The 25299-nt window shown below is 44.5% G+C and overlaps 1 protein-coding gene across 8 annotated transcripts in view; it reads right to left on the bottom strand.

Annotated features, from left to right (window-relative positions):
- PRDM10 (PR/SET domain 10) overlaps window positions 1-25299 on the bottom strand; it is an 80474-nt gene that overhangs the window by 1911 nt on the left and 53264 nt on the right. For all 8 annotated transcript variants that reach the window (XM_083588366.1, XM_083588364.1, XM_083588367.1 and 5 more), the window contains 10 exons: window positions 18109-18456; window positions 13839-13994; window positions 12262-12441; window positions 8902-9012; window positions 7409-7609; window positions 6484-6630; window positions 5052-5201; window positions 2725-2865; window positions 1148-1316; window positions 218-330 (listed from right to left, as the gene is read on the bottom strand). In XM_083588366.1, coding sequence (XP_083444492.1) covers window positions 218-330; window positions 1148-1316; window positions 2725-2865; window positions 5052-5201; window positions 6484-6630; window positions 7409-7609; window positions 8902-9012; window positions 12262-12441; window positions 13839-13994; window positions 18109-18456 — 1716 coding nt within the window. The remainder of the gene's footprint in view (window positions 1-217; window positions 331-1147; window positions 1317-2724; window positions 2866-5051; window positions 5202-6483; window positions 6631-7408; window positions 7610-8901; window positions 9013-12261; window positions 12442-13838; window positions 13995-18108; window positions 18457-25299) is intronic.

Here is a 25299-nt window from a genome sequence, read left to right as displayed (position 1 = left end):
ATGCAATTTTACTCTTAGGCACTCTCAGTCCCCACATCCATAATATGGGATTAATCCTGGAACATTTAGAAAAAGCCCTGTGCAATAGCTTCCAGTTGTTATTATTACCAAGAATTTTGAATGTTTCTTTGACCACCCATAATAATGCTGCTTAGGATGTATGCAACATATTTCAAATGTTCAAAGTGCTTTCCTTATATTTCCTCAGTCATCTTACCTGGGCGACTGTTTTCACTTGCCCTGTGTTCACTGTAGTGACAGGAGTTCCTACGGCTGCCTCTGCAATCACATACTGGCCCTGTGGGAGGGTCATCATCTGAATATCAGAGGCTAGAGGGGAAAATGCAGAAGATAAAGAAATAGAGTTAAGATGTAGTCCTAACCCCACTGAATTTAGCCCCAGGCCTGCTCCCATATAAGGAGGGCAGGACTCTCACTTAAACACCATCAATACAAAAAAACATTCAGAAGGTCAAAGTAAGCCTTGTGGGTTTACCTGAAGCTCGCTGAAGTCTACATTTCAGCCTGTGGCTTTTAAATATAAATATATTGAGAATATCAAGTCTGAAAACACATGGCTCTAGCATCTGTATGCTACAAGTACATTTAAAAAACAAAAGGTGCCTTCTGAGATCTCTGTAAACTCTTTTTGTGACTTGTCAGAGCTAAACCTGGGACCGCCTAGCTTAACCCCTCCAGCCCTAATTGTGATTTTTTTACAATTTATGGATGAAATTGAAGTATCATTGGCCTTCTAATAAAGGAAGCAAGGAAAATGTGCCTCCCCACCCTCTCTTGTAGTGGTGTATTAACATAAGCATCTTGTGATGCTTACAAAATTTTATCAGCTGCGTGATGCTATGAACATTGTTTTCAGTTTACACAACACCCTACTCAAAGCAATGCAATTAGAACAAGAAGTTGGCCTGCTTGTATAAGATGTCAGAAAATGTATGGCTTGTAGCTCAACCTGGAAAATAAAAGACTTGGACATGTAATACAAAGAAGCCTTACAGCTGCTGCTGTTCTTTAAGGGGCTTCTCAACCATTATTTATTAAATCACAGCTTGGAAACTGCGAATGAGGTGCAGGCGCTTTTCCAACACCTCTGAGAGCAAGCGGTAGCAGAGCCTTTTTGCATACTTACGATAGCTGCGGAATGAGTTCCATGAACTGGGAAGATATGCTTGCTGGACCGAAGAACCTTGCTGTGATTGGAGAGTTTGGCTTTGTGACGAGCTGGTTGCCTGCATCTGGGAAGGGCTGAGCTCCTGCTGAGATGGTTGGGATGAAGGACTCAAGGGCTGACTTCCCACCTGGAATAACAGAAGTGTCAGTTGCAGCATAGATCTTCAGGATCTCAATACTGTATTAGTTACACTACCTCCACTTGAAAGGTCCTGTCACTAATCTTTTCAATCAGTGAAAAGCAACAACACAAGGCAAGACAAAAGTTATGAATATCGCACTTTTCACCTACAGCAAGTTACAGCAACAACTTTCCCATAAGCGGTGACTTAATCTACTTTCACAACTGAACTACGAACACCACCTGTTGTTTCAGTGCTTTTGCCTTGGAACTAATAAACACAGTTTAGGCCAATACATGCATACCTCATATTGTGCTTTGCATTACCACACTTCACAGGTGCTGTCCCTTACAAGGGCGCAGGTTGTAGCTGTAGGCAGCCTGGCTCCCTGCTACCACCACTGCCCCTCTTCTGGCCATAAGAATAGAGCTCGCTAGGGCTGGAGATGGGTTTTTCCGCTCCCACCTCTGCAGCCAGGGGGTGCTGGCTTAATAGACTACAGTATAGTGTGCCTTTTATGTGAACTGGGAAGCAAAAATTTAAAAAGGGTGGCTCGCTTTATTGCGATACTTGCTTTATTGCGGTGGTCTGGAACTGAGCCTGCAATATCTCCGAGGTATGCCTTTACACAGTTCTAATTTATAAACACTGGTTTGGGGTGTAAAGCAAAACAAAAAAACCCTCAGCCAAAGCAGCATTTAAGGGCTTTTCATTGTTTTTCTCACAAAAAGGGTGATAAAAAGCAACTACAGCCTGTCCTAAAGGTAAAGGTACCCCTGACCATTGGGTCCAGTTGTGGCCGGCTCTGGGGTTGCGGCGCTCATCTCGCTTTATTGGCCGAGGGAGCCAGCGTACAGCTTCCGGGTCATGTGGCCAGCATGACTAAGCCGCTCCTGGCGAACCAGAGCAGCGCACGGAAACGCCGTTTACCTTCCCGCTGGAGCGGTACCTATTTATCTACTTGTACTTTGACGTGTTTTCAAACTGCTAGGTTGGCAGGAGCAAAGACCGAGCAACAGGAGCTCACCCCATCGCGGGGATTCGAACCGCCGACCTTCTGATCGGCAAGTCCTAGGCTCTTTGGTTTAACCCACAGTGCCACCCATGTCCCTACACAGCCTGTCCTACTTATCAATAATTGCAACAGATTTAGCAAAAAGGGAGAGTGTCTGTATGTACACACTGAACGCATTAACACAGCATGGCTTCAGCCTGGAGGATAGGACCAGCGCTGCTTTGCTTCAGTGAATGGAGCCCCTCTGAGCATTATTACATCCTCAAACCTCTATAACAGCTGCCTCCCCCCCCCCGCCCATTTTCATCAGACAGACCGACGAAGGCAGAAGCTAAAATAAAGAATTTTAACATTTCTGTTTCGTTAGTCACTGTAAGAAATAATGTATATATGGCTGACCTGTGAAGATGCTGGGGCTGTTGGGCTTGATTCAGTGACCTGGATATGCTGCACTTGGATGGCATGCTGGGCGTATGTCTGAGTGTCCTGCAACTGCCCGACGTCCACTGTGGAATGTTGAGACTGGTGGGGTGAGGTAGCCTGGGAGGAAAGAAACATAAAAGCACAACTCCATCCTGTAAATGTTTGATGTCCTATTGTGTTCTAATTTGTTGGAAGCCGCCCAGAGTGGCTGGGGTAACCCAGCCAGATGAGTGGCATCATCGTCATCATCATATATGATGGGACTGTGGCTGCATTTAGTTCAGAATTGTTACTCCTTTTACTCCAGGGTCTGGATTCACATGCTATTGGGGCTGGGGCACAATTATAGCTTCCCTGTAGCTTTATCCCACACTGGTCTGGTAATGTAAGAACACAGAAACTATTTGAAAGATGCAGGAGTGAACAATACAGTGGTACCTCAGGTTAAGAACTTAATTCGTTCTGGAGGTCCGTTCTTAACCTGAGGTACCACTTTAGCTAATGGGGCCTCCCACTGCCGCCACCACGCAATTTCTGTTCTCATCCTGAAGCAAAGTTCTTAACCCGAGGTACTACTGCTGGGTTAGCGGAGTCTGTAACCTGAAGCGTCTGTAACCTGAAGCGTATGCAACTCGAGGTACCACTGTACATTGAGGATTAGGGTTCCTTCTGCATAAGTCTATTGGCCCGCCATGGCAGGTAGCCGAAACGAATGAAATAAAAGCCTTCCAGATGGTAATATTTAGTCTTGTTTCCCAAAAGTAGTCAGCAAGATGGGAAGGAACTACAGCGTAATGGCAGAGCACACCCTTTGCCTGCAGAAGGGCTGAGGTCCAATCCCTGGCATCTCTGGTTAGAAGGGTGCAATACTGCATAGCAGGACTGGGAAACTTCTGCTTGAGACCTTGGAGAGACGTTACCAATCAGAGCGGACAGTGCTGGGATAGATGGCCTGCTTCAGTATAACCCAGGCTGACAAGCCACTGAGTATCTCACAAACGGCCCCCAAGATTGTAGTGCCTGGGGCTGAAAATCCAAATGATGGCAAAAATAAACTAAATAACAATTTGCTGACCTTGAGAGTACTTCCGAAACCAGCCACCTAAGCAGGCCACATTGCCCTGCCTAATGCTAGGGCTGCCCTTACTGTCCTCTTGTGATTCTCATGTGCTTTCTCATTCATCTGTTATGGGAACAGTGTGCAATCTTGTCTTGAGGCAGCAGCAACCACACTGCTACCATAATGTAACTAATGTCAGGCCTAATGCCTTGGACATAGTGCCTCTAGAGGCTAACATGATACGAATATATCAAGTAATAATGAGCCATCACTGGTCTAGCAGGGCAGGGTTGCTGATTAATAAACAATTTAAAAAAAAAATCAAACTCTCCACTTAAAGCTAAACAAGAAATTTACCACCAACAGGAGGTAATTATCTTGATTTGTTCATGTATCTGAAAATGCTTTTAACATTTTGATTAGGTGTAGAATCTTACACCAGGGAAACAGAAAACATTTCTAGAATATTACTTGCTAAACAAAGCCTAATTAATTTTAGCCATTTAATGAGAAATAACCACAAAGGAAATGCAAGACTGCAATAAGATGGACTCAATCAATGTTCAGATTGATTCAACAATAGCACTGTTTAGCCAGTTATCAGCGGCAACTAAAATTATAGTGCTGAAAAGATTGTTTGCTCTGCATTTTCAAATCTATACATCTCATGCCTTTTGCAGCCTACCTGAAAGGCTGACAAGTAATTATAATTTATTTCATAGTTCACTCTCCCATTAACCATGCAAGGTGATTTCTCCCCTGCCTAATAGTCACTGAGTATTTTGTTTTTACATTGTCAATTCCATCCCTCCAAAGCAGAGGCCAAACTTTACCTCCTAACGTGCACTATGCCCAGTGCTCACTGCCACCATTAATCTAATCTGATCTGTCTCCCACCCTTTTGCCAAGGAGCTTGTGCATGGCATTTTCCTTGCATTTAAAAAAAATCTTCACTAGAAGCCTGTTAGGCCGAGAGAGAGCGATAGGTTCAAGTACACTTGGGGAGTTTCATGACTGAGCAAATATTTGAATCCAGATCTCCCTGGCCCAAGTCCAATACGGTATCCATTACACCCAACTGGTGGGCAATTCATGCATCTTCCCCAACCCTCTGGTGGACCTTTCTTCCCTAGTTCATCTTCAGGTGATGGTCAGTTTTCTCAAGAGTGCCTCTGAGACAGAGGCACAGTAGAGGCGTCCATGACACTGAGAAAGACAAAAGCAAACCAGACAGAACACTCACCGGAGCCACTTGCACAACCTGTAGTATGTGTTGAGGCTGCTGCAAGCCGGGGATGTACTGGATTCGCTGGAAATCGCCCTGCGGAGTTCTGTAGTCGGTGGTCAGTGTCTGCGACAGTTCTGTCATGGCTTGGGTCAGTAAATCTGTTGTCTGAAGAAGGGGAAGATAGGCAGAGGGATAGACAGGTGAACACTTGGCAACCTGGTAATTATTTCATTGCACAGGACATAACTAACAGAAACCTATAACTGAATAGTTAAAAGAAAACCTTACACACAGCTTCCCTCTACCCCAATGGTGAGGCCTAGGCTATGCGGATGACAGTGTGCCACAATCAGAAGAGGTATGCTAGAAAAATGGGCCTACTCAGCAAACATCCCCAGGTGTCTTCTGCAAAAGACCCTAAGCCACATTCTGTAGGGCATGGGTGAGGAACCTCTAGCCTGTGGGTCAAATATGGCCTTCCAGGCCTTTGTCTAAATCAGTGGTTCCCAGCCTTTTTTGGCCATGCCCCACCTAAGCTTCTCTAAAATCCTGATGTCCTCCCTCCCCCCATGACATATAATTCTTATTATTCAAAAAGTGAATTCCTATTCATGTGGAGGAAGCCAAAAAGGCTATTAACTGTTAATAACTCATTCTCGAATTGCCCCCCTTAAAAATCAAATTGCCCCCCTGTGGGGGGATGCCCCACGTTGGGAACCACAGATCTAAATCCTTTACACTCTCCACAGGCCACCCCCTTACAGTCCCAGCTTCTCGCACTCTTAAGATATTTGCTTGTCTGGATGGAAAACAGAGAGGGGTGCGTGGGTAGAAACAAGCTTCCTGTACAAAGGTTAATTTTACATCTTTTGCTCTGCCTGCTTTCGCACCTGGTCCTGCCCTCCTCTAGCATGTGGCACTCAGAAGGCTGCCCAGAAGGGAATGCGAGTAAAGTTCCATCTGCAGGGCAATGGTTTCCAAATTTCCTGCTCTCAAGGAACCACTTTTCACATTCATCAGTCTGCTAAGAAACATCTGATGTGGGAGAGCCTAATTCATATTTTGTGGGAGACTGGATTACTGTATCACGCTCCACTTCAGGCAGCCTTTAGAGTTCTCAGAAAACCCAACATGGGACTTGTGCACTCCCCTGCTCCCCTTCTTCATGCATGAGAGGAGGCTGAAAGTGTCAACTTTCATTTTTGAAGTACCTATGGTTTCCCATTATGTCAGACTCAGGGAACTGTGGTTTGTTCTAACTGTGCTTAATTAAAACAAACCAGGATGTCACACTGTGATATGATACCTTGGTTTGTTTTAACTAGTCACAAAGAACCATGGTTTGTCATTTGGTCGGAACTGGGCCATAATCTTCTGGAATTTCCCAATGGTTCTATGATAGCTCTACTTCTTTACATAATTTTGTTATGTACCTTCAAATACTTACCACAACGGTCTCCCCAGCAGTGCTGTCAGAAGTTAATACTGCAGGGGTAGCACTGATTACAGCTGTTGTCAACGGAACATGTATCGTGTTAGTTGGAATCTGGGCAAACTCAGGGTGTTTCTTGCGAATGTGTTGCACCATCTTGGTCTGTGGAGAGGTGGAAAGTAGATAGGGACAGGATAGTTTGATGATGGTGATGATGAAGAATTAAATTCCTATACCACCTTCAAATCAGTACTGACCACTGAGTGGTCACTTTGCACAAGTGGCTTGGTTAGTAGCACGCCTTCCATTGTTTTTTATTTATGGGATTTATGGGATTTATAAACCCGCTCTTTGCCAGATGGTACCTGGGTGGCATACAACTGAAAATGATTAGCTATTCAGCACTGTGAATAAAAAGCTATGGCACCTAGGTACAAGGCCAGTCTCTATAATCTAGCCATTAAACCATTCCTGAAAAGGAACAATACGGCTGCAGTGCAACCTACTAATTGCAGGTGCATCACTGCATAGAACAGCTATGTGTGTGACAACTGGTGATATCTACTCTTCCTTAGTGCCTGGATGTGTGACTTGCTCTGGAAGGATGCAAATGGGATGCCCTTAAGAGGTGCCTGTCTAAAGAGGGCACTTGTATAGCAAGCTAATGCCTAAACAGGATCCTTAGTAGTAAAAGCACTAGTTAGTGAGGTGAGCATCACAATCGCGATGCAAAACCAAGGAAGTATCTGATCTGAGAGTCATGACTACCAATCCCCTAGTCTAGTCCACCATTTAATGAATGAGGTACATTTAGGCATCTCTAGTGCTTGATAACATGATACGAGAATAGACATACTGCATCTATACATTAAAACCTGTTATTGCTGAAAACACCCACGAGCAGGACACACATTTGGATGGAGTGATAGTCCCACAGTACCTTGCTGCTGTACTGCTTGGAACAGTGAGGACAGCAAACTGGCGGCGTTGCTATTGTGCCCGTCAGCTGGGTGTGTGTGCTTAGCATGGGATCTGGCTCTCCTGGGCCTGCTGGACGTAGCTTTCGGATGCTCGGAGGGAGCTCAGCACCTGGGTGGTTTTTCAGGATGTGGGCTTTGCGTTTGCTGGCGCTCTTGTAAACCTGTGAGATGAAGACTTGGACCATGAATAAATAACGCTCTGCTGAAAGCAGGCATCTATCTCCAACCACACAATATGCAATCCTCTGTAATAAACATTCTCAGCAGCTGAGTGCTGTAGATGCATGGTTTTCTTATATGCATACAACTCACATATGCAGGTTTTGATTGTTAACTGTGTTACAGAGCTATAAAGCCCAGGGATGGGAAACCTGTGGAGGCTCTCCAGATGTTGCTGGACTACAACTCCCACCATTCCTGACCATTGGCCCTGCTGGCTGGGGCTGATGGGAGCTGAAGTCCAGCAACATCCAAGGGCCACAGGTGTCCCATCACTGAGCCTTTCATCTGGCGTTCTGCATCACTATGCGAGATCACACATTTCTATGCCATATTAATGAATATAGAACAACTACCACATCAACATGAAAAAGTCAGTTAGCAAGCACTTGAAATGTAGTGTTCAAGCCCTGCTCAGGGAAGTTTTTAATATTTGATATTGTATTGTGTTTTGATTTGTTGGACGCCACCCAGAGTGGCTGGGGGAACCCAATTAGATGGGCATCAATCATATGGCTGGGGGAACCCAATCAGATGGGCAGCATATAAATTATCATAATCATCAATCTACCCTTTTACTATTGATAAATCTCTAGTATGCACCGATGCAGACTTTAGTTCTAGGATCCTACACAATATTTACTGATACAAACTTTATGGAGTACCTTACACAACAGAGCTTAGGTCCGTGACTGGTATTCTGAGCTTATTTGAATCCAATTCAGTTTTAGGAAATACTATGCTAGGTAAATATTTTCTCCTTAGTTCTCTCAGTTTTCCTGATTGTGCTCCCCTGCCCAACACTAGGTCAATCTTTCTGATTAACATGGATCGACTTTGACAAACATAGGCATTCAGTGTGAAACTATAGCTCATTCAAATCCTACAAATTCCAAGTGGGAAAATGACTTGTTGCTTGTTAAGAGTGAGACCCTTCTACACCACCTAACAGCACAATACAACAAACCTCCCAATTTGTAAAGCACATTGGAACCTCTTCTATGGAAATGTGCTATTTAGATCCCTGGAAGTAGTCTGTGAGCTCAGACCCAAACTTCTCTTCTTCAAGTGCTTTCCATTTAATTTATTAGAGTGGCAGAAATATTTTTTGGTCCTCTCCTCAACAGGAAAAGAAATGAATCAGAAAAGGGGGAAATTGCAAGATCTGTTACAGATTTATACATGGAGTATGATTCCATGCACGCACCAAGGGATAGGTGGGTTCATTTCATACCTTATCACAGTACTGACAGAAATAATCTCTGTTGGGCTTGATGATGGGCAATGTTAGCTCTGGCACCTCCTCTATTTTCATGTCTGGATGTCTCTTTGATAAATGATTCACCTAAGATGAAAAAGCAGCGGAATAAAAAATACGTTACAGCAAACAGCTAAACAGCTGGCTCATGTGGCCGTCACTGAAATGTTGAGAAGAAGTGTGGCCAGAGGGTCAGACTAGACCAAGGAGTCCCAGGTTCAAAACCCCACTCGGGTCATGAAGCTCACTGTGTGACTTGGGCCAAGCACCTCCCAGCTTAATCTACTGTTATAAAGATAAAATGTGTGTGTGTAGAACAATGCACATCACTGTTAAGCTTTCTGGAGGGAAGGCAGAGCAACAATGACATGAATAAATACATTTGGCTCAGTGCTACAGACCTATTCAGAAGTGCTAGATCAGTGTTTCCCATACTTGGGTCTCCAGCTGTTTTTGGACAATTCCCATCATTCCTGACTACCTAGGGATGATGGGAGTTGTAGTCCAAAAACAGCTGGAGGGCCAAGTTTGGGAACTACTGTGCCAGATCTATCTGTTGTTTAAGATGGTTAGCATTCATTTGCAGATAATATCAGCAATGAAACCAAGCTATCAAGCAGCCATTTAATAGACCTATTTCTATATCAGCAGGTTATGGAAAGGCAAACAAAATAGCACTAGAAGATATGTGCTCTGGTGAATGATCATGTTTTATTTTTTGCAGTCTTAAATTGTAAAACTGTAAGTCCCTGGTTTAAATCTCACCTCCCTCGCAAGAAAGCCTGAAGCCAAGCAGCCCTCTCTCATCTTCAGTCTCCCTCCTGACCTGATTTCCAAGGCTCTTGTAAAGATCATTGTGATTATGCATGTGAATCACTGTTAACTCCTTGGAAGGAACTGTATAAAAGCTAAGTGTTATTGTCACTAGTATGGGGACTGGAAAATGCTGAAAGCCTAGTCTGATTTACTTAAGTGCCTAAGAAAGATGTCGTGTGCTGCAGGCAGGGCCAACTCACACCACCAAACAGGAGCATTGTCAATAGAACTTGAGTGAATCAGTATGCTTAGCACATGCCCAAGCAGCTGTGTGATTTTTTTTCAACATGTGCTCAGCTTGTAACTCATCCTGCACTGTGCCACTGCAAAGCGTCTGAAAGCAAATGGGTGCTGGCACAGTAAGTCGTATGAGCTGAGCTGTCAGGTGGGCGCCTGCTGATGCAGCCATAGATCTGCTTCAGGCACCTACCAAAGCCACACAAGCCAGATTCACACTGCTCCAGCTTGTCCACACAGGTGTAATGTAATGTCTACACGCTGCTCAGCCATATCAAATCCACTGAGTTAGGGAAACACAAGTTCCCTGGCAGCATTTCCAAATAATTCCAAACTGGCTAATAAGCTAAGCACATGCTGGCAAAATTTACAGGGCCATAGAATGGTATCGGCCTGTCCAGAGAGGGCAAACACTTTTCCTGGACTTGTGGCAGCTGCTATACTCTTCTCTGCAAACTGTGGTGGCTCATATTACTCACTTGCTACTGCTACTACTAATAGTAGCTTTACGGACCACTGCATGCTGAATTTGCTGCCTGGTATGCATGCAAAGAGGCCCAATATTTGACAACCACTCTGACGAATGGGGAGAGTGTAGCACCTGAATCTGGGAGACCAGATCCTGCTCAGCTGAATGAATAAGTCTTTGAGCAGCCACCCACTGTTTCACAGGATAACATAGCATAGAATCACACATGCTAAACTGAGAGTACTTCCAGACTGTTGCTATTTTCAGCAAATTTAGGTTGCGCAATGAAAGGTGATCTGTGCTATAGCGCAATAAAGCCACTTCCCCAAAAGATCAGACTTTTTGTGATAAGGGAAGTGGCAGGAAAATGCATTGGAAAGCATGGAATAAAAGCACTTGCTTGGGCACATCATCTAAGCGCCACACAAACAAATCAGAATGAATGCTTGTTAAATAGCTGGTGTTGCCTAAGGTCCCTGAAAACAAATCAAGATGGTTGCTCAATAAAAAGGTTATTTAGAAGTGCCCTGAGTTCCTTGGAGGATAGGAATGTGATAAATGATATGGACAAGACTGAAGAAGTGAAAGAACAAAAGAACTTTCACTGACGGTGCAACAGTGAAGAGTGAGTCTGCACCACTGTGTTCCCTGCTCTAAATTTGCATGTGTATCTTAATAAATAACACAAGCTCACAGAGGTTTCTTGCCTAGTGAAACCAATTCCCAATAGGCAGAGATTGACTGGCTAAGACAGACTTCCTCAAACTTGGCCCTCCAGATGTTTTGAGACTACAATTCTCATCATCCCTGACCACTGGTCCTGCTAGCTAGGGATCATGGGAGTTGTAGGCCAAAAACATCTGGAGGACCAAGTTTGTGGAAGCCTGGGCTAAGATCTCAAGGGAAGCTGGAGCATAGTATTATAGAATTGTAGTGTTGGAAGGGACCCTAACCATCATCTAGTCCAGGCTTCTTCAAACTCAACCCTCCAGATGTTTTTGGCCTACAACTCCCATGATCCCTAGCTAGCAGGACCAGTGGTCAGGGATGATGGGAGCTGTAGTCTCAAAACATCTGGAGGGCCGAGTTTGAGAAAGCCTGATCTAGTCCATTCCCCTACAATGCAGGAACATGCAGCTGTCCCATACAAGGTTCAAACCTGCAACCATGCTTTTCAACCAGTGTGCATTGGCACCTTGGGGTGCCTTGAATGCTGGTCAGGGGTGCCGTGGGCAACACTGGCCTCTGTCTCTCTTTCCTTCTCTCCGTCCTCTGATGCCCTTTCACATCTCCGCCTTCCAAAGGCTTGTGCAGCTGTTTGTTGCAGCAGCCCTGGCTACAAACTCTGCAGGCAAATGGTGCCTCTGGGGCTGGCCAGGGGGTGCTGGTTGCCAGGAGCTGAGGCAGCCTCGGAGTAAGCAAGCAAGTGGGCAAGAAAGCCCAGCCAGCCAGTCCACCGGCCCTTGCTGTTGGGAATAGACATACAAGTCCCAGGCCCCCGTGGGGCAGTGTGGGGAGGTACCTCTCTTTGACGCTGGGGGTGCAGCTCAAGAGACCAGGGGTGGAAGCAGCGGATGCACAGAGGACTCCCAGGGAGAGGGAAGAGGAGAGGAGGCTGAGGGAACATTCCCCAAGGTGTGAGAGGCTGCTAGCTCTGCAGGGAAAGGGTGACATAACTGGGCTCCTGAGCCCCACAGGGGTGGCTGCAGAAAGAATGCAGTTGACCAAGGGAACCGTGGACTGAAAAAGTTTGAAAACCTCTGCTCTAACCAACTGAGCTATCCATGCAGCCCTTCCAGCATCCTCACACTAACCAGCATGCCTCGCCTCCGGAACCCCATCATGCACAGGCGGCACTTGAACATGAAGCTCTCATAGTCTGTGGAGGCTATCCGGGGCTTGAATGTTTTGGAGCGGCTAATTCGGTCGGCTTTCTTTGCTTCTCTTTCCGGATTGTGCATTCTCTGCATGTGCTCCCGAAGTTTGTCCTTTCTCTGAGAGGTGAGGGGTGGAAAAGGAAAATCACAATAATCAGATGGGGGAAATACTTACGCTTCCGAGTTACCTTCACGTTACTGTAAGACGACAGAATGTTGGGCAAATCACAGGGTCAAAAAATAAGGTCAGCAAAGCAGAGAAAGCACTTTGGCACTTGAGGTAAGGTTTTCTAATGCAGAAAATGGAAAACCTTTCCGGGAGTCACTGAAGTTGCTTGTTAACAGCACTGCTCACAACGAAAGAGAAGGAATTTTTCACCACTGTGGTCCTACCAGCATTTAGGCCCATTACAATAGGTCAACCTGATGCATCATGTACATTAAATTAATACTTTTCTTCCATGTTACTTGTGTGGCTGAGCACTAGTAAGTGCAAACTGAGATTCTTACTGTTATTACACAGCTCTATCAAGGTATCCCCTTCATGGATCACTGCTTTGTCGTGGCGAAGGGGCTTGAATAACTCCAAGAAGCTATGAGTTATGCCGTGCAGGGCCACCCAAGACGGACAGGTCATAGCCAAGAGTTTAGACTAAATGTGATCCACCTGGAGAAGGAACTGGCAATCCACTCCAGTATTTTGCCAAGAAAACTCCATGGACATAAAAAAGGAGAAGCTTTGAGAAGTAAGTGAGAGTTTCCAAAGCATGCTCTGGTTCATGGGGTCACAGAGAGTTGAACACAACTAAGATGACTAAACAAATCAAGGTATAGCGTGCTTTGCAGAGTGCCACAAGCTGAAAAGACACATTCCAGGCCCAGGGAATTTACAATTTAATGTTGATAACAAATGGAAACATTCCAGATTTCAGTTCACTGCCAGCAGGCCTAATTTCACACCAGAAAATCTCATCCTGGGTTGTAAACAGCCACTTACCCGGTCACTTCTGGCATTTAAGAAAAACCTCCAGGTTACTGGGCAGAAAAGATTTACAAAACTTGGTTATTTTCTTCCCTAGCACAGGCATGCGATGGCACGAGAGCATGTAAAAAATTTGTGTGGTATAGTGATTGCTACAGATTTGTTTGGAAGGCTGGTCTGATCTCATAAGCAGAAATTGTAACAGAAATATTATGTGGACTTGTGTACTATGCTGGAATAAAAAGGAAGGCATTTGTGACTCATTAGTTTGCAATATATTTCTAATGTGACTTTTCATGAGGAGCCACTTGCTCACACGTTGCTGAGGTAAAGCACTACCCACATGCTTTCATATGTGCACATTGCAAAAAAATGTTCACAGTGTGGGTTGGTGTGTGCCAAATTCAGCATGACTCTGTGTGCTGGCAGATTATGTCTGTTTGTGAAAAATCAGTTCTGGCGAGGAGAGAGAGAAAGCTGTCGCTCTGTCCCTGCCTGTAACAGCACATGCCAAACCTGTTGACCACATTACCTTGAACTGCTTGCCACACGTAGAGCACAGGAAGTCTTTGCGGTCCGAGTGCCGCAGCATGTGGAGTCGCAACTTGTCAGGGCGGCAGAAAGCCTTGTCGCATTCGGTGCACTGGTAAATCTTTTCTGAATGGAAGCTGCGTACATGTTTCTTCACCTGCGAGAGATTATCAATGGGGAAAACCAAAACGTTATCCCTCAAACATAACAGCAAATGGACCAACAGGCAATTCCACTTAGTGGCACTAGTGGGAGACTCTACTGCTGTTATTGCTCAAGTTTCTTCCTTTGCTGAGTATCCATCTGCACATAGTATTGTAAAAGAAACCTTGAACCATTCAAGAAAACACAATGCCAACTGATTTCTTTGCAATCCAGTTCTAAACAATTCTAAGCATCCAAGATACAAAGAAGGACAACTGTGAAGAGCTCTTTGGCCTTTTCCGGCAAAACACTGTATCTTTAAGTGGCAGGGTAGGGGTTGCTCACAGCACCCACAGGGAAGGGAAAGGAGCAATGTGAATGAATATTCACCTGTTTATTTGGGAAACAATGTGGCCTTGCTCAGAATAGTTTTTGACAACATCCAAAGTGTTGTGTCTACTACTGTAAGCAGAACACCATCCAATAAAAGGAAAGCATTTTACCAAACCAGCATCTTGGAATTATCATAATTAACAGAACAGGAATACCCAAATATGGTCCTCAGATGAACTTTATCTAGCTGCCAGTAGCCCCACCACATTTTAATCAAGATGTGTAAAAAAAAGTGCTCAAACTTTCATTTATTATGAAAACAAGTGAGACACTGTGTACTTCATACAACTAGTATACTGCAACTTATTCTTTGAACATTGTTGGAAAGGCACAGAGCAAATCAAATTCCTGAGGGGCTCTTTTCGCATACATAATTGCTCCTCAATCCCATCCCCACTGATGACCTCATACCATCTCAATGCACAAGTTCTCTTCCTATTAAGTCCTGTCTGCTAGGTGATGCCATTTTTAAAAACAGTTAAGTCTGCAGGCATGACCTGTTTTATTTTAAATTTAGTACCATGGTTAGTGATTTTAGGTAGTTTATGATTATTATAAGTAGTAGTAATAGTATAAAACTTGATCATCTGTTAGTGGCATGGATTATTCTGGCCCACAGAGTAGTAGATAATACTGTGATCTTAGGAAGAGAGGAACTGGCAATTGGCAAATGCTGCTATCTAGGCTATATCCAGTTAATCTGGGCCACTGATGAGCATGAAAAATGCTGGCTGTGGATAGCTGCATTACTGGCCGAGTTTTGAAGCTTTGGGGAAATGATCCTCCATCGCACTTTCATCAGTAATTATTGGGATTGATGACACTGCATGACTGAGTTGTCTTTTTAAAAAGATACAATGATTAGGAAACTATAATCGGATCCAGAGATCTATCAAGAGTTTATGATTCAGAGAATGGACAAAACGAGTGATGAGCTATTTGAGAGAAATGGGAAGTAGAAAGAATATTTATTTTGTATGATGACAGAAGTAATTGTGTCTGTGATCTTTGGTCACTGAAATAAAATAATTTGAATGTGTTCATTTGTTCCCCTTCCTGTCACTTGCAAGAGGTCTTGATCTGAACGGCTGGCCATGATGACTGATGTCATGGACTGGCTGGATGCAGAGGAGTGGGGGGGGAGGCACCTGTTGGAACCCCCCAGGGAAGCAGGCTCAGAGCCAGGTGGTAGGGTGATGATGAGTAGTGAGAGGGAGAAGAGGGAGCAGACCGGGAGGAGGTGTCGGAAGCTGAAGAGGCAACGGGGTTTAGTGAGCAGGAAGATGTTTTGGCAGAGAGCAGTCTAGAATCAGAGGCAGGAGCAGAAGCTGGAGAGGAAGGGGGCCAAGAGGCAGAGAAGAGGCAGGCTGGTGAGGAAGCCAGGCTGTCTCCCCCTCCTGCTGCGACCAGTTCCTCTCCCCCCTGGTCTCCCAGAACTCACAGAGCAATGAAGCAGGTGGAGCAATGAGAGGCAAGACAGTGAAGCCTTAGACTGCTGGGGAAGGAACTGGGGAGCAGTGGGAAGGTGGGAACCTTCAGTCCTTGCAGCTCTTTCATTGGGGCAAGACCAATGGTTGCTGTGACCACTAGGACTGAGCTGTTTTGTCAGGTGCTTTATTGTCTTATTGCTGCCCCACGCCTGAGTCACTGATAGCTGTCCTCTGCCTCCACAGTTGGGAGGAAGCAATGATTTGGAATACCAGTTTGCTGGAAACCACAGGCGGAGAGAGTGCTCTTGTACTCAAATCCTGCTCGCAAGTTTCCCACAGGCATCTGGGCCAGACTAGAGGAGCCATTGGCCTGATCCAGGAGAGCTCTTCTTATGTACTTAACTACACAAATCAAGAGTGGCATTCATTCATATCGAGTACTTTCCAGAATAAAGAAATCGGCTTACCTGTGTACTTTCTTCCTACTTTGTTTGCCAGACAATGGCCCAGACATTGGAAATATGCCTGAGATACCATATATACTCCAGAGCCTGGGGCTGTGGGGAACAGAGGCTGACCTTGCCTTTGCCAGTGCAGATTCTGCCCCAGGGAACTTCCCTGCCCCTCCCCCTGGGCGCTCAGGTGCAAGATTATCACATTCATCCAGGGTCCTCTCAAGTGAATGCAATATGCAAAGAACTACATAACAGAGCTGTGATTGAGAATTGTATCCAGCTCTGTTCAGCATTTGGGGGGTAGAGAAGTCTCCCCCACACCTCTCTCCCCCAAAAAAGTACTAAGTGGTACCAAGAAATAATCCTGCCTTTGTTTCATCTGAGTAGCAACAGGATCTCTGATAAAACATCCAGTGAAACCTCAACATCTGAGCACTAAAGATAAAACAGATCCTACTTTTTTTTCCAGCGCTAATGACACCACAGAGGGATTTTGTTACTTTATCTTTTCAAAGCAAGCACTTAGGGAGTTGAAAAGTAATAGCCACTTCACAGATAAAACATATTTAATTATGCACACAAAACTGCATGGAATGGGGTAGTAAAAAATTCCAAAACAGAAACAAGAAATAAAGCGGCTCGGATCATATATTAACAGCGCTGTAGCACCATAAACGTTCCCACAACAAACCAGCAACATGTGGAGGATGTGTAGGCATGTCTTGAAAACTAGCTTATTGTTAACCAGTTTCTTAGACCAAAAGGGTCTGAAGATGCTGGCTGTTTTGAATCCAAGGCTCTCTCTAGCTTCAATACCAAAGAAGCGGTTGCCTCGTTGTGGGGGAGGCTGGCTTAGACTAGCCACCAGTTGGGTGGGGAGCAGATTTCTGGTCCTTGGATCCATGGGCCCCCAAAGAGGAACCTCTTCCTTCAATGATGGCACATCAACAGGAGCTGAAGGCTCAGCCTTCAACACAGCTGAAGCCAGACCTGTCTTGGAATACGTCTTAAACCTTTTTGAGATCTTAGACTGGACCCTGTCAGACACCTGAAGGGCCTTCTCCAACAATGAGGCTCAGTTTCTTCTGTGCCCACTTTGTAAACATCTGGCAGTGATGGCAAGTGTCTACTTGTGACAGCCAGCATGGTGTAATGGTTAGAGTGTCAGACTATGGACCTGGAAGACCAGGGTTCGAAACCCCCCTTGGCCACAAAGCTCACTGCATGACCTTGGGCCAGTCACTCTCTCCAGGATCAAATTTTAATTTGCAAGATGGAGTGAAGGGCACAGTTTGTCTGTTTTTGAAGCTATTTTGTTTCTAAAGTGCTACTGTAATGAAGAATAAAATAAAAGTATCAGAATCAGAGAACTGCAGAGGTGGAAGGGAGCCCAAAGGCCATCCAGTTCAACCCCTTCAGTGCAGGAATTAAAGACTTCCTTTCCAGTAACAAAGAATAGCTTCTGTCTGTTAAATTGTGTTTTCGCATTTTTGTAAATATCCCTAAATGCATTCAATTTGTTATTCAATTAATTGCTATGAAGGCAGATGATTAATCAGTTAAAATGTTGTAACTGGTTTCGAGCCATTGTTTTAATTAGTAAGTCAAGCTGTCAAACCCTAGCACCGAAAGCAGAGTAAACTCTCAAAATGCATTTCATAAATGACTGTGTGCACATTTTTTCCTATACAGAAATTACTGTGCAAAGCAAAGATCTCAATTAATCTTGCAGCTTGGGACTCCTCACGAACTCTCAGTTGTGAGAAAACAAAACAACAAAGAGGCTCAGCTAAGAACAAAGCTGGCAAAAGCTTTAGAAGTCAGTGCTTTTGATTCACCTACTACTCACCTGGATAAAATCTGGAAAGCGCTTTTTACAGGTAGGGCAGGTGAAACAACCATCGTTAACGTGGATCGCCACGTGATCTTTCAACAGATCCAAGCGGTCAAAGGACTCAGGGCAGAAAATGCAAGAATAGGTCTTCTGGTCCAAGTGGAACTTCATGTGACTCTCCAGGGCACTGGTATTAATGAAGCCTTTGTTGCAGATGTCACAGGTCAGAGGACAATTTCCTTCCCGCCCGTGGAACCGTAAGTGCTGATCTAACTTTTCCTTATCGCGGAACGCCTTCCCACAGTGCAAGCATTTGAAGGGACGGAATGACTTTCGAATGAACAAGTGCTGGAGAGCTGCATTCTGAAAAGATACATTAAAAAAACAACAAGCCGTGTCAACTAGCTAAGATTTTAGCTAGCTGTGTTTCCATAAAAAGCACCTAGGACCTATCTGCAGTCTGCACACGGAGAAACAGAAAGAGAGGTAAATGGATTTGCCTAAGGACACAACGGTGAGTCGGCAGCAGAGCCTAGGAAGACACAGGGCTTTAGTGCTGGAATTATGACTTCCCATCATTTGCACCAAGACACATTTTGACAGATTCTTGCCCTGATCTAGCAGTTTGTGGCACCACACATAGATCACTGGGTTGCTGCCCAAAGCGACTCTCCTGTGTCAGGTTCCCCCTCCTATTTCTGTCAAGGAAACACATGACAGGGCATCGTCATGTTCAGCGTTTCCTCCTCGCCTAGCAACCCACCTGCTTGCAAGCAATAATGTGAAACTGGGTAAGGGAAACCCCAGATGCGTGAAGACATCACATCAGAGGAAGACTTCATGCCAGGTCAGATTAATTTGTCCATCTAGCCCAATAGCTTCTGCTCTGACTGGCAGTGACACTCGAGGATCTCAATCAAAAGAAAGAACGAAAACCCCCAGGTGTTTGAAATGCAAGGCCCATTGCATTATGGAAGAAAGCCTTCCATGGCGGAAAAACAAATGGCAGTAATTCTCAGCAAATGCATGGTGACTCCTATTCCCTACGAGCTGCCAGGGACTGAATCTGTGACCTTCTATGAGCACTGCTACCACTTGAGCTATAGACTCCTTAACTACAGATTAACAGGAGTGGAGGAGAGGCTCTCCAACCAACACAAGTTGGCCTAGCACAGGGATGGGGAAACTGTGGCTCTTCTCATACTTCTGAGTTCCCATCAGCCCTAGTCCACGTGGCTAATAATAAAATAATCATAATTTTATATTTATACCCTGCCCTTCCCAGTTTGAAAACCAGGTTCAGGGCGGCTAACAGCAGATATAAAGCATTGATTAAAATGAGACTTTAAAACAGCATAAAACACCAACATAAAATGCAGCATCAATATCAATAAAATTCAAAAATCCAGGAGTCTTTTTTTTGGGGGGGGACCCCAGTCAGTAGACATCAAATGATCACCAGGGGTAACTGGCCAAGTTGGTCCTACTAGGGCCAGCAAGGAGACCAGGGAAGAATTTAAATGTGGGGTCCCAGAAAGCGTTTCTTCATAGAAGTGGAAAAGGAAAAGGAAAAGGGAATAGAGGATCAGGCTAATTCAAATTGAAGGCCAGGCAGAATAGCTCTGTCTTACAGACCCTGCAGAAGGAGATCAAATCCTACAGGGCCCTAGTCTTGTGGGACAGAGCATTCCACCAGGTCGGAGCCGTCACTGAAAAAGCCCTGGCCCTGGTGGAGGATAGTCTGGCTTCCTTAGGGCCCAGGGACCTTTAAACTATTATTTTCATGGACCTTAGGGACCTCTGCAGGACACACCAGGAGAGGCAGTCCTGTAAGTACGAGGGTCCTAGTGATCACGGCTGGTAGGAGTTGTAGGACAACAATATCTGGAGACCCAAAGCCACCCCACCCCAAGCTTGACAGCTTCTGGTCCAAGAATTGCAAGAGGTAAGCAGGTTACTCATCCTTTTTGCTAAACAATGAAAGCAATGCTTCAGCTAACTTATGAAGGTTTCACAAGACTCCAGCTGAATCTAACAAAGGATCATGTTGAGAATTAAATGCTTGCCTCCCCCACAGTGCTTTTCCCCCCAAGGGGTACTCAAGGATACGCAGTACCGGAACCTCTTTTTTGTTGTTAAAAAGTGTGGCACTTATTGTAACAACTTAATGGTGAGTACTGGTACCTATTTTTCTAGGGGGGAAAGCACTCGTCTCCCAGATTATTCAAAATCTGAGGCATCCAATAGATTAGGCACTAGAGCTGCAGCTCCTTAGATGCTAACTTGAATGCTCTGGGACTGCTTCTTTCCTTCTCAATGTTTTGTATAGCTGAGCAAAAAGAAAAATTCAGTTTTCATTCTGTTAATTAGACGTACATTAGAAAACCCATCATTTTCTTTTAAGTATGACTCATGATCTTTGGAAACCAAATGAATCTTAACAATGATAGTGTGAGGCAAAATATTAACCACAAACAAAACATTACTTATTCAGACTTGGGAGAACACAGGCTAATCAAACTTAGTCACAGAGAACAAAATGTGTTTAGTAGTAGAGAAACTAACAATAATTGGCTGTCATTAATACATGTGACAAAAACTCATTTAAGTAATTATGGAGTTTTTTGTCTGTAGCTTTCTCCTTTCTTGGAGCCATTTTGTCCCTTTTCTTTCTCTTTAAATACAATTACAAATACATGCTATACTTAATCTGTATGCAGGTTGTAACATCAACTCTTCATTATAGCAATAAAGGGAGATTTTACTGTACCAAGCCTTGAATCACAATTAAAAAAGGGCAACAGGTAAAAATTAATGCCTCCAGTATAATATTCAGGGTTGATTTAGAGTCACTAAACGCAAGGGGAATTTTTGCATGAACTTAATGGGATATAGATTGAACTGAGCCACAATAGTCTTCTTCACACCCTGTGAAGAAATTTTTAGGGTACATGCATGATTTCACATCACAAATGAGTTAATCTAGAACAACTAACCTCTACTTTATCTATGCTCACAAACAACACTGCAGATTTGGACTTAACCATTTATCCACACTGGGGAGAAATGCATCTTGTTTTCTGCTAGTGCAAGATCTTAATTATGCACTCTTCAGAAAAGATAGATGTAACATTAGGATAGTCAATGTTAATTCTTCTAAAGTCTTCCGGTTACCATGGCTCCTATTCAGTCTCAAAACTGAAACAGCCAACCAAAAGGTGAATTGGAACCGTGCTGCTAAGGTGTTAGCTTTGTTGCTGCAATAAAAGCCTCAGTGCTCTTTTAATAAAATAATATTCAGATGTTTGCTACATGGTGGAAAACAGAAATGCACTCCATCCACTGCAAAAGGTTGGTGGGGGTTTTTTTTAGATGGAAGAAGAAAACAAGTCACTTTCTATATCACAGGGCAATTCTGTGTGGGCAAGCACACAACCTTGCAAGTTTTTTGTTTGTTTAATTGAGAGGCACATGTGTCTGTCTTTTGCATTCCAAAGATTATCAGAATAATTTCAAGAATGGCCGACTTTTCTGAGATGCAGGAAGGGAAAGGGAGAGAAGCGTATTTGTGATGTCATGGGTGCAAACCAATAGGCACCCACCACAATTAGCATTTGTTTCCCTAAAACAAAGGAAATGACTTTCACTTGATTCAACCTTTCCTATACCCAAAACGTGTAGAACCATTTCATTATTTCTTCACAGCTCAGTCTAGGACAAAAAATAATAATAAAGCATGTGTTTGAAGGGCAGTGAAGATGCTATCACACCACCTCTGTTGCTCTCCAAATGCTATATGTACCTTCACTCTTAGTATCCACTTACGTTCATGTTAAATAGCACTAAAAAAAAAATCCAACACACACACACTTATGTCCTTCCAGATTAACCCATTGCAACAGAGTCATCTCTCTTAATCTCTGCTTTGGCTTCAGTGGGAACAGTTCACAGCTGGTTTTGCAGCCTTGCTTCCAAGTGTCCTGCGTGCTTCAGTAATTAAAGAGGAATTTTGATGCTGGCAGGTAGCTGGCGTGGGAGCCATTTCTATGTTTTTGTACATGCGATCTCCAATTACAAGACACCAGCCCAGCAAAAGATTGAAAAGGCAGCAGGACTCCATATACCCCCACCGAGTGGGAGAAAACAGCCAAGAAAATTTGCACTCTCGGGCTGCAATTTCTCTTCTATTATTAACCATTGTCTGTTTTCCACTCTACTTCTCAGACATTAAATATTAATTCTGATCCATACCAACAAGCAGGGGGGTGGGGAATCGCAGGGCGAGACAGAGGAAGCAACTGTATTTAACCATGTAAGTTATTAGCATGCACCGCACATCCCCACACATCAGGCTTGTGGAAACACTTTCACATTCCCAATTTAGCAGTGCAACTGAACTGTGGCGAAGGAAAGTTTAATGCCACATGGACAGAAGCTCTGCTTGGAATTGGAAAGTGCCTGTCAGGTGCGTAGAGCTGGGGCTTGAGAAACACCTGCCAGGGTCTCTCCTTCAGGTGTCCTACTCAGCCTCTTAAAGAAGGTGCAGGGCAGCGCAGGGCACTGCAACATTCCCCATGGTCATAAATGTTTGTTGAAATCTGTTTAGGCTCCTTCAGTTCTGGCTATAAAAGAGAGAGAGTATTTACCACTGCTGCTATACAGTGGTACCTCGGGTTACATACGCTTCAGGTTACATACGCTTCAGGCTACATACGCTTCAGATTACAGACTCCGCTAACCCAGAAATAGTGCTTCAGGTTAAGAACTTTGCTTCAGGATGAGAACAGAAATCGTGCTCCGGCAGCGCGGCAGCAGCAGGAGGCCCCATTAGCTAAAGTGGTGCTTCAGGTTAAGAACAGTTTCAGGTTAAGTACAGACCTCCGGAACGAATTAAGTACTTACCCCGAGGTACCACTGTATGAGGGACAGCTGTTGCACAGCATACTATAGCTGCAATCCAAAGGGCTACATGGAAACTGGTTTCCCCCCTTTCATTCTTACACATCTGTCTCCTCGCACTGCTCTCAGTGGTTAGAGCACCGTCCAGAGTAGCCCAAGGGGATACTTGATGATGCCCAAGGGGATATGGTCAGAAGGAGAATTTAGACTCCCTTTGGGTTACCAATAGAAGCACCCAAGCCGTACACAAGGGAGTCTATGAGCTCATGGTCCCATCTGCACTATGTATTTAAGCCCCGTGATGCTGCTTTCAGCAGCTGTGTCTTTCCCCAAAGAATCCTGGGAACCGTAGTTTTTCAAGTGTATTGAGAGTCGTTAGGAGACCCCTGCTTCCCTCCCAAGGCTACAATTTCCAGACTGGTTAAACCAGTGATGGCCAAACTTGGCCCTCCAGCTGTTTTGGGACTCCAACTCCCATGATCCCTAGCTAGCAGGACCAGTGGGTCAGGGATGATGGGAATTGTAGTCCCAAAACAGCTGGAGGGCCAAATTTGGCCATCACTGGGTTAAATGAACAATTCCTCTTCCAAGGGAACTCTGGGAACGATAGTTCCATGAGAGAAATAGGTGGCTCCCAACAACTCTCAGCACCCTTAACAAACAACCATTCCCAGGATTCCTTGGGGGAAACCATTAGGTTTAAAGTGGTTCAAAAGTGCTTTAAATGTGTAGTGTGTAGTGCAGATGGTGCCCGAGTCAAATATGGCTTTTTCCGCCTAATTACAAATAATCCTAATGTTCCACAGCCACTTGCTTGCGTGGAAAAATGTTGAATACAGCAATAACAACTATATCTGGCAGGTTCTTGGAATCCCAGCAGCATTTTTTTTCTGCCACTGCAATCGCAGGAATTGCTGCCAGCTGTATCTGTGATTGCTCAGTTTGCTTGCTAAAAACCTCCCCCATGGAAATGCATATCCAGAATAGCCAGGAAGCTCATTCGTAGACATAACTTGTGTAAACCAGTCCTGTGTGTCTTTAAGCCAGTCACTATCCCCCTCAGCTTTTATCTCCTGAATGGAAAGGGGAATAATAAGCAACCTACCTCAAAGGGTTGTTGAGCAGGTGGATATGAGAAAGGGTATAAAGCTATACAGTGGTACCTCAGGTTAAGTACTTAATTCATTCTGGAGGTCCGTTCTTAACCTGAAACTGTTCATAACCTGAAGCACCACTTTAGCTAATGGGGCCTCCCGCTGCTGCCACGCCACTGGAGCACAATTTCTGTTCTCATCCTGAAGCAAACTTCTTAACCTGAGGTACTATTTCTGGGTTAGCGGAGTCTGTAACCTGAAGCGTATGTGACATGAAGCGTATGTAACCCGAGGTACCACTGTACTGCTATAAATAGCTGTTCTGGGAAAGATTCTGGCAGCTCATTATTTGCCTCAGAAGCCTAATAATTGGAGAAAAAGTTCTTACACACTTGGAAACATAAGGTGATGCAGCCTACTCTCCCCAAGGACTATTACTATTTAAGGCCATATGTGGGGAAGCACATATTTGAATGCTTCCGTGTGTGAAAAAATAACAACATACCTTCCCTGCAAACAGAAAGCCATAATGTCAGGGAGAAGGGCTCTAGCCCAACATCTTAGTTTTCTATGATACAAGCCACAAAATGACTGATGAAATCTGTTACCTAATAGCAGGAGGAAAAATGGGACTAGCAAATCCATTGGAAGCTAACAGGAAGTGACATGGTAGGCAGTTTTATGAAGTTATGCAGGGCAGAGGGAGTAAAAACACACACCAAGCAAACAGGCCTGCACTTCCAACTGAGCAGAAAGCACTGGGGGGGGCGGGGTGAGATTGGAGAAATATCCGTTACAAATCAGACTGTAAAACAGAAGCTTATGCAGGGAACCATTACAAAAGGGCTTTTGTAGCCTGATATTCTAGAATTAAGACACTAAGGGTTGCATTCAACAACTTTTACTCAGAGCAGATGCACTAAAGTTAGTCATGGTCATTCATTTCAGTGGGTCTACTCAGGGCCATCTTTACCCGGGGGTGCAAGGGGTGTGGGGCACCTGGGTGCCAAATTCTGGGGGGCGCCAAGCACCCACCGCTGAAGCCGCCTAAGCTCTTAACTATCTACCTGTTATGAAATAATAAATAATTTTGATCAAGCTAGAAAAACAAAATACATACCTACCTAGGTATACTGAAATGTATACCTACTGTTTCACTAAAGGACTTTCAACTTTGTGCGCTCATTTACCAAAGACACGCTGTGCTAGCCAT

The sequence above is a fragment of the Podarcis filfolensis genome, assembly GCF_964270895.1.
Source record: "Podarcis filfolensis genome assembly, chromosome: 15".
NCBI classification, from domain to species: Eukaryota; Metazoa; Chordata; class Lepidosauria; order Squamata; family Lacertidae; genus Podarcis; species Podarcis filfolensis.
This window is presented reverse-complemented; position numbering and strand designations above follow the sequence as displayed.